General features: G+C 39.9%; 1 protein-coding gene across 14 annotated transcripts in view; it reads left to right on the forward strand.

Annotated features, from left to right (window-relative positions):
* Positions 1-980: 980 nt before the first annotated feature.
* The window catches only part of IL12RB2 (interleukin 12 receptor subunit beta 2), an 80,987-nt gene continuing 68,533 nt past the window's right edge, over positions 981-13,434 (forward strand). For 4 of the 14 annotated variants that reach the window (XM_082686423.1, XM_082686420.1, XM_082686421.1 and 1 more), the window contains exons 1-2: positions 1,193-1,330; positions 12,859-12,970. In XM_082686423.1, the coding sequence (XP_082542549.1) occupies positions 12,895-12,970 (76 nt within the window). In that variant the 5' untranslated portion in view covers positions 1,193-1,330; positions 12,859-12,894. Of the gene's footprint in view, positions 1,331-10,774; positions 10,963-12,858; positions 12,971-13,434 lie in introns of those variants that run through there. The other 10 variants (XM_082686416.1, XM_082686428.1, XM_082686424.1 and 7 more) reach the window with 9 other exon arrangements.

Here is a 13,434-nt window from a genome sequence, read left to right on the forward strand (position 1 = left end):
CCAAAATTGAGAGTCTTTTGTCTTCTGCCCAAACAGTACAGAGATGTGGTTGGCTCTGCAGATGCTCAGCAAACTTGGGTTGGTTTTAGTGGATTGGAAGAATCCCCCAGACTCAACAGTGGGATGCTGCCTTATTTAAAAACAAAAACAAAACAAAACAAAACAAACAAAAAAAAACCACTTATGTCACTGAGGATAATGCTGGGTGAAATAAAAAAATAATCATCGGTGTTGGACTTAATGTGAATTTATCTGAAGAATATTTTAATCAATTTATTCTGCTATTTCCTTTTATGAATGAACAGGAGTGTTGGATAATAAACATATATTTCTAAATAAGTCTAAAAGGGACATTTCAATAACATTTTAATCGAAAGTCTATTAAGTGATAAGAACCGGTGTGTCGTAGTCTATGTGACAGTTCTTATTTCTTACCGCTACATTAAAAAAAAAAAAAAAATTATATGTCGTATAGTTGAATTCCTGGATTCAGTAAATACTGTCATAAGTGAAGGGCACTGCCCTTCTGCATTTTGGTCATCCCCTCTGCATTTTGTGCAGCTTTCCCTCTTCCCTAAGAACCCTGAAACAACACCTCGAAGGTGGGACCCTTAAGGGTCGGTGTCATGCCAGCTATCGAATGTTCATTTCTTCGTTTTTTAGATAGCTGACCCCAAATAAAAGCGCTAGTATTTTCGCGGGGCCCACGGGGGAGAGTCTGGCACCTGCGTGTGGAGAGAGCGGGCAGCCCGGAGCGCGCAGAGGAAGAACCTCTCTGAGGAAAGTTTTCACTCTAATAAGCGTCAGCAAAGTGGCTCCTCCGTGGCTGTGCAAGCCGAGAACATGGTTTTGTCGTGCGTGTCATACCCTGCACAGAATCGCCCGCACTAATTCAGTCAGTTCTCGCTCAATCGTACGCGAAGACTTGACTGCCCGCATTTTGTGTAGGGGGAAGGCAGGTGCGGAGCGATAATTACCTTGCTCAAGGCGGCGCTGGGAGCCCACCCGTGGCAGGACCGGCCCGCGGCCCCGGCCCGCTGGGAGGGCGGTGTGGAAACCGCAGGCGCCGGCGGGGCCCAGCGTCCGGCCGCTGAAACTTGCGACCGCTTTCCTCGCTCGCCACCACATCCGCGAGCCCTGGCGCCGCCGCGCCCACCCTCGGGGTCTACCAGCCGCGCGCCGCGGACTCCGCGGCCCGAGGGCGCGCGCTGGCGGCGGGAAGCTCGCAGCGCCGGGGGCTAGCGCGACACGTGCGCGGAGAGCGCCGGGAGCGCCGGGAGCGCCGGGAGCGCGCCGGCCTGAGCCGCCGCCCGCACACCCGCGACGCGCGGTGAGTGACCAGTGGCTCGAGTGGGGTGGGGGCACCGGAGACCTCCGGATCCGGATCTAGCGGGGCGTCGAAATGCCTGGGGCGTCTGTACCTCGGTCCTCCCGGGAGGCTAGGCCGGGGCTCTCTCCTCATGGAGGTGCTCACTCCCTGAGTGTTGATGTGCCCATGAAGGTCAAGGTTGGAGTTCGGCCGATTGGAGGGGAGGGGGCGCTCAGACTGAGCCTCCCGGGCTCTCCCTGGGGCAGGACACAGATGGTGGGTGCGTCGGACAGGGAGGGCTGGCGTCTGGGAGAGGGCTGAGGGCACCACTCCGGTCCGGTATTGGTCCACGCCCGCAGGCGTGACTCGGCCTAGAAAATAAACCTTCTCCGACTAGGATATTGAGGAGTCTTAGTCTTGCGGGAGGAGTGTAAAGCCCCATTATGGGCAGCACTTTCCTGTGGCCTCTGTAGACAGACCCAGAGTCCCTACCTGGCCAGTTAGTTACTAGTAGATGTTCTGGGACAAGCTGCCTGGCTAGCCCCTGGCCGGACTCCATTTTTTCATCTGTAAAATGCCTTTAAGAAGGCCCTTCTCACTTGGTTTAGGGGCACTAAATATAAACTTTGTAAGAAATTAAGTGCGTGGTTAGATGGACATCTTAAATATAGCAACCCAGGGACGCCTGGGTGGCTCAGTTGGTTAAGCAGCTGCCTTCGGCTCAGGTCATGATCCCAGCGTCGTGGGATCGAGTCCCGCATCGGGCTCCTTGCTCCGCAGGGAGCCTGCTTCTCCCTCTGACTCTGCCTTCCACTCTGTCTGCCTATACTCGCTCTCGCTCTGGCAAATAAATAAATAAAATCTTAAAAAAAAAAATAAAAAAAATAAAAAAAAAAGACTGCCTTTAAATATAGCAACCCAGAAGCATGCAAAAAGGCTGTTCCCAGGTATATCTAGAGAACAGGACAAAATCAGTCTTTATCCCTTAACTCAGAATAATTGTTATAATCCCTTATCTGTATATCCTATGTGGATAAAAGTCTTTGTTGAACCACTACTATGTACCTGGCCTTTGGGTATATATTGTTAACGTGCATAATCCTTTAAAAAACTGGGAAGTTGTTATTAATATTCTCATTTTACAGATGTGGGAACTTTCACAGAGATGGTAAGTTACAGGTTTCTGGCTCCAGACTCTCTGCTTCTTGCCTTTGCTCCTCTGGCTGATAACATTATATCCACTTCCACTTGGACAAACATTATATTCTCATTTCTCATTGACTAGAAATGGTACAGTGCCCTATTTCTCTGTCCAATGTATAATCAAAAGGACTTTAGTGACTAAGAGTTCTGGTAATGTAAAAATCCTCAATCATTACCAGCATTTTGTTAGGCATGAAAAGCTCTGTAAGAGTCTGCAACATGCCTTTTTGATGTGTCTTGTTTCTTGAAATACCATGATGATTACATAGGATGGTCAGTTTCCAAATTTTGGCAAGCTCTGAATCCTGTGTGAGAATGAGTTCTAGGGTGAAAAAAATTCTAATACATATGAAAGATTTTTTTTATGGGAGAAGAATCTTCTCTATAGATGTTGCATGTCATTTCTCAAGCATGAACTTATGTTTTTATTACTATACCTGCTTTATTTTCTGGTTATATGTCAACTTTGCAATAACATTCAACACTGTTCTCAACTTCTACACCTAAATTTGTGCAGACCAACATAAAAATGTAAGCCAAATTCCAAAGAAGGCTTGTCCAGTCCTTTTTGCTCTTGGAATCGTGGTGATCTTTGCTAATGGTAACAATAATATTTTTTTTTAAATACAAACGTATTGAATAGCTATTATGTTCAAGACATTGTGCTGGTCACTGTAGTGAATATAAAGAAATGTAAGATGCAATCCTTGTCCTCAAGATGTTAAAAGTGTTTGGGAAGACAATAATTATGAGAACACTTAGTACGTCAAAGATGATAGGTGGCATAAATTCACCTATTATAAGGGAGTTATAGGACCTAGTTTTGATCAAATTAATCTTCAGGTAAAGAAAAGTAGGTAAAGAGAGGGGTCAAAAAACAAGCCTGTCCTTGAAAAATAAGTGAAAAGTAAGTGATAACACCCTTTTTCGTACCATAAGAATAGCAGATAATAATATTTACTGAGCTCTTATTATATACCAGGCACTATAATAAGAGCTTCTTATTTAACCCTCACAATAATTCGGTGAGGAAGGTGTTATTTTTATTCTCATTTTACAGATAAGGAAACTCAAGTATGGTAGGTGATTCTAATTTACCTAATTCTGAATTTGCTTCTGGTTTCTTTGTATTGTCTTGGTCAACTTGTAGAGTTCCTCATCTTTAGAATTGAGATACCAATATTTACTTTGTGTGGCAGATGATCAAATATTAACAACTCAATTATATGCTCTGCATTGTGTTAAATGGCTAAGTAAATGCCTATAAAAGATGATTAAGAATAGAATCTTAATTTACATCTCTTTTATATGGTATGCAGAGGAAGAGGTAAACATTGAGTAAAACACCAGGCAGAGATGTTGAACCATGGGGTTATTGGTATTGAGACTTCAGCTGAATTCATTTATATAAGAAATCTTGAGGACAATTGTGGTATGATGATCACTAGTCTTAGCTCACCACACCTCCTGTCGGTATGCCTCCAATTATCGTCAGTTGTGAAATTCCTAGAAAATTTCCAAAACAAAGTAATTGTAATGTGCTTTAATATTTTTGACGTCTTCTAGCACTTTATAAAGACTAGGTGATTGATGCTACAAGGTAATGCAAAACTTGCCAGGATTTCATAATACCCAAGATGCAAGATAAACCTCCTACCTCATGCCCTTGTCCACAAATAGAGACTTCACGATGGAAGGAGACCCTTCCAATAAACCAAGGAAGAAAATTTTAGTGAAAGAGATTTATTTTTCTTGATAAAGGTTAATTGCCATTTTTCAAACAAGGAAAAGAGGCTTTGAAGTGTGAAGTTAACTGTGATGGTAACACAGAAAAAGTGGAGGAACCAGGATGGCATTTATTTCCTCAGACTCTAAGATACTGTGCTCTTTTCAGTATATCATCCTTCCCAAAAGTAAATGGCTTATTTTATTTCTAGCTCTAGAAGAATGCAGAGAGTGAAAATAGAGAAGGTTGGATTGTTAAAACTTAATTGAACAAGTGCTGTGAAAATTGTCAGCTTTTGGAGCTAATCCAAGAAAGAAAAAAAGAAACATAACAAATAACACAAGTTGATTTGAAAGTTCCTTGTTTCTTCAAGACTCCATCCATGTCTTGTTTCTCCTTTCTTTGTTTCTTTTTTGTAGTTCTCTTGTGGGAATGCTTGTTTAGTTTATAAGATAATTCACACTACAAATGATTTGAGGGTGGGGATGGGATAAAATTAATGCATTTTCAAGGTAGTTTGTTTACATACAACATTTCAAGAGCCTATCTTTTATGTCCAGTGTGGTATATCTGAAATGTAAATAAAGGCAAATAAAATTGACAGAAGAACATTTCAGAAAAAATATAAAAGAAGGGGTAAGAGTATAAGGGAACTTTTGTTATGACAAATGATGAAGTAGGGCCCCTGGGTAGCTCAGTTGGTTGAGTGTCCGGCTTTTAATCTTGGTTCTCCGGGTTTGATCTCAGGATCTAGAGTTCAAGCCCCACTTTGGGCTCCACACTGGGCATGGAGCCTATTAAAAAAAAAAAAAAAAAAAAAGGTAAGTAAGTAAAAGAAACATGATAAAGAGGTCATAAAGAAGGAAAGGAGAGAACCCTCCCACAGAAATTAAAAAAAAAAAAAAAAAGTAGCAAAACTTCAGAAGTCTCGTGATTTCAAGCAAGAAAAGAATGTTCTTATGTATAGGTAAACTTAAACTACAAATACCAGTGAAATGAAAGAAAATTCAAAAGTGTGTAAGAAAGGAAAACAGATGTCTGTCCTATCCAGTTCTGCTCATGTAAAGAGTTTTGGGACTATTGGGTAGAAAGAAGAAAAAGCAGAAAGGGTTGAGGTGATGTTACTTTCTTTGCCTATCACACTACCTAACATGATATCATGAAGAGGCTGATTTGATGATCAGGGCCTGACAGGCCAGCATTTATCCATGTTATGGTTTGTGAGATTTTTCACTATATGGCAGACTTCGGAGGAAAAAAGAAATAATGCTTCAGTCAGAAGACCGTTCTTTTTCATGACTTAGCTCATGAGAAGTCATGGAAAAGAAGGCTCACTCCAATGGTCAAGTTGCAAGTTATCTACTTGGTCGATGTGATTATCCTTTTCCATCTTCATGGTGGAGTAGATCATTAGAGGTGGTTACATACTGCATATATGCAGTTTTTGTGTTGGTTTCATCCTCTTTTGAGAGAGCGAGGAGGGTATCAGAAATAATGATTCACACTGAACTCTACCTTTACAACTAATAATACACTATGTTAATTAATTGAATTTAAATTAAAAAAAAAAAAGAATGAGTAATTAAACTGATTTTGAGTGGTATTTGTTGACTAATGGCTTCATTTTAGGGTAAACATATAAGAAGCACACCACAGGTTTTGGCATTAGATTTTTTTTGGCAGAATAAGTTTTGAACAATTGATCAGGTTGCACTTATATCAGGTTGCACTTAATCATCAATATGCCACTTGTTGGTAGAAATGTTCCCTTGCATAACCATATTCTGTTATATATCCATGAAGCAAAGCTACTGTATATTCAGTAAACATACAGTCTTTGACTCCAGTTTGATATTTTGTAAGCCTCTTGCCTTATTTGAGGCATAATAAATCATACAAGTCATATAATCTCAGCAAAAAGAAAAGAAATAGTGATTCAAGCTTCTGAAGATGAAAGCATCAGGCATCATAATTGCTTTACTAGTGCATATCATAAAGATTGTATGTAATGTGCATTTATCCTGGAATATAGTAAGAGATCAACAAACTATAGCATTAGTATTAATGGTAGAGTGAGCATTAACACTTTTTATTTTTTATATATTTTTTTAAAGATTTTATTTATTTCTTTGACAGAGATCACAAGTAGGCAGAGAGGCAGGCAGAGAAAGAGGAAGGGAAGCAGGCTCCCTGCTGAGCATTGAGCCCGATGCAGGGCTAGATCTTAGGACTCTGGGTTCATGACCTGAGCCGAAGGCAGAGGCTTAACCCACTGAGCCACCCAGGTGCTCCAACACTATTTTTAATAATATGCTGCTACCATCGCTACTGATCAGGAGCAGTCTCACATGCTAGAGGTAATACTGGATTAGAAATCAGGGTATCTGTGTTCTGATCTGGATTCTTCTATTAATGACCTTTGGCAAGTCCTCTCTTTATCTAAGCCTCAGTTTATCTATCTATAAAATGGGGAAGGTGGAAGAGATGACCTCCAAAGTGTTGTCTTTATATTGAGCTGCTACTGGAAAGACATGTCTGTAAATAGCTTTGCCAGCAAAAGGGAAGAATTTTGTACTCCGCCTCATTGAGTCAACTGGGTAATTAAGGGCATTCATTTGTAAGATAACCAACCTTGATGTACATCACCTGATTGTTCTGCAGTCACCCAGATTCAAATGCCAGCTGTTCGGAGAGGAAGAAAGCAGCAGGACCATGGCAATTAATAGCAAACCTTTGAGGCTCCTTCCTCCTCTGACTTACTAAATTATTTGATATCTAGGTTTAAGAATAAAGAGAGCTTAACATATGATTTTTTTAACCTAGTTTAACAAAACATATAATTCCAGTACAGTGAAAGTCATAAGTGATTTAAAAAAGAAATGCAAGGGGTGCCTGGGTGGCTCAGTGGGTTAAAGCCTCTGCCTTCAGCTCATGAGATCAGGTCATGATCTCAGGGTCCTGGGATTGAGCCCCATGTTGGGCTCTCTGCTCAGCAGGGGAGCCTTCTTCCCTTCCTCTCTCTCTGCCTGCCTCTGTGCCTGCTTGTGACCTGTCAAATGAATAAATAAAATCTTTAAAAAAAAAAAAAAAAAAAGAAGAAGAAGAAAGAAATGGAAAAGCAGGACCCAGAAGGGAAAATAGGAGCTAGCCTCAGTGGAGCGCCTACTTGATTCTAGGTATTCTCATGGGTCCATGCCACTATCATATTAATCTTCCCAGTAACTTTGTCTAGGTCCATATTACTATACCTACTGTAAGAAATGGCACTCTTAAGTTAATAGCAAAAAGTAGGACTGAGATTCACTAGCCTTTTTCTTTTCCACACTGTCCCTTGAACTTAATGTGGTGCTACAGAAGAAAGTGTAGAAGAAAGTGCTCCTGCCTACATGAAATAATCACCTGTGATAAGGGTTTTTCCTAGCCTAGTAAAATATGATTTTGCAGTAGTACATATTTTGTGCTTCTTCCTGGAGCAGTGGGGAAAGACTCACTGAGGGGTAATTGTTGTCTCTGTTCTCTGCCAGTTACTATATTTCTGGCTGGTCCTTGTCCCCCTCACTGAGGCACTGTTTTTACTATCTGGAAACTGTCACGATCTGAGTGATGAGTCAATGACATAGCATGCTCTTTGATTTTCTGATTCAAGATAAAGTTGTAGTTTTAATATCAACCCTCCAAGCAGGTTGTCTGAAAGTTGTTTACAGTTGATAGGAGGTTTCATTTTATTGGAAGATACCTCATTTACTTGAAGGTCTTTGAGGTTCTGAGTTCCTTATAAAAGGAGAAAGTATTTTACTGGGTATTCAAAGAGAATGAACAAGTCTGTGTGTAGATTAATGTACAATATAAACTGAACCTTAAACTTGACTTTGTTTATTTCATATATATGTATGTATTTCATACATATGTATATTTCATATATATTTCTTATATATGTATTTCATATGTATTTTGTATATGTTTTCATATTTATGCTTTAAAATTTATACATTAAAAATTCTTATAGTAGCTAATAAAATATTTTGATATTAAATATTTTACTTATTTGGAGAATATCATAGCTCCAGTGCATATTGAAAGATACCCTGTAGATACCCCATGTAGTCAGGAAGCAGAATCTTATTTAATCTTCATGTAACTGTTCCTTCATAATTCAGTTATCTTCTAGCTCAATTCATAATTTCTTTTATGCCAGAATATTCAAGCATGGTAACAAAGCAACCAAGGTAGAGGTAATAAAAAAAAAAACTTATTATTAATGGTGTCAACCATAATATAGCAGAATCAGATTTAATATAGTTGTAATGTCATTATATTAAACTAGAAACAAAATGGATGAGCACAGAAAAGCCATATAAGTTGTTCAGTTCAGCCATATAAGTTGTTCAGTTCAGCACATGCCCACTATGTGCCATAAATTGTGGCCTCTGCTCATGAGGAGTTTGTAAGCAAATGGAAGAGACAGACAGATACATAAATAAATTAGTTCTACGTAATATGGCAGGTGCTAAGATATGAGGATGCCAGGATGCTATGCAGGAGGCTTCAGTCTGACCTAAAGACATAGGTAAGGCTTCCTAAGATTTGACGACTTCTTTCCTTCTCTGCTACTAGAACTGTGGTCCACATCATCATTTCTTAATCGGTACCTGCGATCACTTCCTAACTGGTATGCTTGCTTCCACTCTGGCCCCCATACATGAAACCAAGACTAACTTTTCTTGTTTGTTTTTTGCCTTTGTATGTATATATTTAACATAATTCATATCTTGTAGTACTCCCCATTAAAACTCAAATAAATAAAACCTTGAATTAAACATCAGTGATTTCCTATAGACTTGAAAGTAAAATCCAAGCTCCTTTCCATGGCAAACAATGGTAGATCTGGCTTCTGGATTCTTCTCCATTTCATGTCCTACCATTCTCCAGTTGCAGTCACTTGCCCTGCCACCCTGACCTTTTTTTATGTGCCTTATCCATAGCCATAGCCAATTTATTCTTCTGCCTCTAGGCTTCATCCTTAGTCTTCATTTGGCCTCTGCCATTCTCAGCTCAAGCTTCACTTCCTAAAAATGTCTTCACTGACCAGCCTCTCTCCTCCCAAGGTTTCTCTCCTCTTAGCTTCTCTTATGTTTTTCTATTATCATCGTCTGAATTTATTTGTTATTTATTTCTTTGTTTTCTGTCTCCCTATTCTAGAATGTTGATTCCATGAGACTGAAATCCTACCTTCTCTATCCCTAGCCCCTGGTACATAGCAACTGCTTAATATATATCTGTTGAATGAATGGCTGAATCTTGAAAGATACCCTGAGCTGAGTTGGGAAAAATAAGAGTTAGCAATTTCAAGAAAAGTGTAAAAGTAATAGAATCAGCAAAGATACAGAAGCATATATTGGCATGAGATGTGCGGGGAAACTAAGCAGCTCAGTGTTAATAGACAGTAGAGTGCCAGCAGAGACTAGTGGTAGATGTGGTTGGTAATAAAGGCAGGAATTAGCTCACAGAGGCCATGTATGCCATGATCTTGGACTGTATGGTTTAGAGAAAAGGAAACTGTCAGATTTCAATTTAGATCAGTATTTCTCAAACATTTTTACTTAAGACCCACAAGAAATACATTTTAGAGGTGCATGGGTGGTTGAGTTCATTAAGTGCCTGCCTTCATCTCAGGTCATAATCCCAGGGTCCTGAAATTGAGCCCCATGTCTGTTGGGATCCCTGCTCAGTGGGGAGCCTGCTTCTCCCTCTGCCTGCCACCCCCCCCCCACTTGTGCTCTCTCTCTATATCAAACAAATAAATAAAATCTTTTTAAAAAGGACATACATTTTATATTTTCTGTAACTGGAGAGCCACACTGAGATTTTAGAGGACACAGCATTCTTTGGCTCATGACCCCCTTCCTTCATCTTCAAAGCCAGCAGTGGCAGATCCAGGCCTTCTCATATAACAGCTCTCTGACAGAACTTTTTGCCTCTTTCACCCACTTTTGAGGACTTGCTTGATTAGATTGGGCCCAATCTATTTAGGATAATTTAGGATAACCTCGCCATTTCAGATCCTTAGCTGTAATTGCATCTCCAAAGTCCCTTTGTCATGTAATACAATGTATTCACAGTTCTTAGGGATTAAGGCCTGTTCATCTTTGGTGAGCCATTACTCTGGCCACCACAGGGATGTTTATAGGGAGTTTTTTTTTTTATAGCTCATCTTCCTTCTCCCTTCCTCCCTTTTTTCTTTCTTTAATAAACATTTATTAAGTACTCTTTCCTAAGGCTGACATACAGCAGTGAGCAAGACAGCCAGTGTTCCCACTCTCATGGTGGCTTAAATTCTAGCACAAAGATAGATGACAGACAGGTAGTCAAGTAAATAAACACAGTAGTTACAGACTGTACCAGGAAGGCAGTAAGACGATGAGTAGAAGGTAGCTGGGCAAGACCACTTTGGCTAAGTGGTCAGGGAGGGGCTTTCTGAGGAAGTGACACATGATCTGTGATCTGAAGTATGTAAGTCAGCCAGCCACTAAGAAACAGAGGAAGAGGATTCTAGCAGAGGAAATGGAAAGTGCAGTCTCTAGGCAGCAAAAGACATGTCTTATTCAAGGAACAGTCTGAAAGCCAGTGCAAATGGAACAGAGTGAGCAAGGCAGAAAAAGTTGACCAAATGATGGTAGCAAGACAGGAGAAGTGAGGCCATGCAGTGCCTGAAAGATCTTGTGTGGTAAGGATTTTTTATTTTATTCTAAAGCAAAGGACATTTGAAGGGTTTTAAATAGTGGTGGTATGAAACAAGTAATGTAATGTGAAAGGTAGTCGCTATGTGAAAATGACTTAGAAAGGGATAAGGATGGATTGGAGAGAAACGCTGAAGGGCTACTGTAACTATCTTGGAGGGAGATGACGGTCTTTTGGACTAGAGTGAGGACAGTAGGAATGGAGAGAAGCAGATTGATCTGTGATATATTTTGGAGGTAAAATTGATGGGGCTTAGTGGTGGTTTGGTTGTAGGGGACGGGAAAGAGGGTGGAATCAAGGATGACTTCCAGGTTTTTGAGCAGCTTCAGTTATTTACTGGAATGAAAAAGGCCAGAGAAAGAACCAGTTTGGGGTTGGAGACCAAGAATTCCAACTGATCATGTTAATATTGAGCACTCTATTAGAGGTCCAAGAGGGATGCAAGGAGAGAGATTGGAACACAAGAGATGTCTGAGCTGAAGCTATGCATCTGAGAGTCATTAGCATATAAAAAATTTCTAGAGCTAGGTGACCAGATGAGATTGCCTGGGGAGGGAGTAGAAATAGAGAAAAAATGTCTTGAGTGAGCTGAGGTCCTCTCAGAGTTGAAATTCAGGAGGAGGTGAAAGATCAGCCATCAAAGACTATTGAAAAGGTGCTAAAGTTTTTGGATCTTTCCTGACTGATGGCTAGGCTAGAGGTAGGAAAGTCAAAGGAACAAGTGGAGACATTTCTGTATATCCACTAGAGCAGTACTGTTATATTGCTAGCACTTAACAATATGCCTGGCACATGAAATTTGGCCTTTTGAATAAATAAGTGAATTTTTTTGAAAATGGCCAATATGTTCTGGCATATTTCTAAGTATGGGTGTAAGAAGTGAACATTTGCAATGGCTGGTTTCCAGTGGCCTAGCACCACAGAACTTCCCAGCCTACTTTATGGATTTTTGGCCCACCTTTAACAGAATTTAGAAAATTTCCTAATAACTAGAAGAGCCATTCCGTAGGTATAGATTCGGAAACAATCAGTTTGCATTTTCTGACACATTCAAGTTAAAAATGCATAGTAAAATAAGCAAGTAATGAATAAACAAGCAAACAAGTGAAATAAACTTCTATAGAAGACTCCAACAACTCCCTTTCTTCTTACCAAAGAGATCAGTCTTTTACTAAGTTCTAGGAAAGGGTTATGAGCCACTTTTTAATTTCCCGTTACTTCTAGAAGCACATGAATAGCTCAGAAATTCTCATTAGTTTTGGGATTTAACACTGACTAACACTAAGCTTGACTATGATGGTACAGCCCTGTTTGGAAGAAAAAAATTTTGTGTGTGTGACTGAGGCTTTGAAGGTTAAGAAACTTGCCCACATTCTCAAAGTTCTTTATTATTATTATTATTATTATTTTATTATTTTTTTTTTTTTAGGGGAGTGGGCCAAGGCAGAGGAAGAGAGAGAATCTTAAGCAGGCTTCACACCCAGCATGGAGCCCAACATGGGACTCAGTCTCACAACCCTAAGATCATAACCTGAGCCAAAATCCAGAGTCAGATGCTTAACCTTAACTGACTGAGCCACCCAGGCACCCCACAGTCTCCACACAGTCTCAAAGTTCTTAAGCCCAGTTCTAAAGGTTTCCAATGTCTCTTCTCCCACCCTTTGCCAACGCCAATAAGCTTAAGTGAATGGGGGTTAGAGGTGGCTAATATTATTTTAATTTTTTTTAATATTTTTAATTTACTAGTTTTAAAAGTATACTTCTTAAAAAAAACTTAACAATATAGAGAAATTAAAGGGCCATTTTAAGACCTTCTGAATGTTGTTGGTTCTGGTATTTTCTGAATGTATTTAACATGAATGAATTTGTCTTCTTTTACAAGGAAAATTACAGAGGTGTATTCCAGAGTTGACTGTTCATGGCACATACAGTTGGAGGTTGCTCACTGGCACTTATTTTTATCATTGTGTTGTTGTTCGTTAAAGCAAATATAGGTAAGATATTTCTGTAATTGAATCTGTAGAAGGATTTGTGGCTTAAACTCTCAGTTATAGATGAAATAAGTATTTGTGGGGATTGTTCTGGTAGTTGGTCTTTTGTAGTCAGTCTTCTCTAATTTTAAATGGATAGGTCTGTTCCATATCTATAACTAATATGCATTTTATTTAATTTATGCTGATTAATGTACAGATCCAATCATATAATTTTCTATTTAAAAAGTGACTAGGTGCAGAGCCTGGGTGGCTCAGTGGGTTAAAGCCTCTGCCTTCGTTCAGCTCAGGTCATGATCCCAGGGTCCTGGGATTGAGCCCCGCATCAGGCTCTCTGCTCAGCAGGGAGCCTGCTTCCCCCTCTCTCTCTGCCTGCCTCTCTGCCTACTTGTGATCTCTGTCTGTCAAATAAACAAATAAAATCTTTTTAAAAAATAAATGAATAAAAATTTTTTTAAAAAACTGGC

Source organism: Mustela nivalis, assembly GCF_964662115.1.
Source record: "Mustela nivalis genome assembly, chromosome: 10".
Taxonomy (NCBI): Eukaryota; Metazoa; Chordata; class Mammalia; order Carnivora; family Mustelidae; genus Mustela; species Mustela nivalis.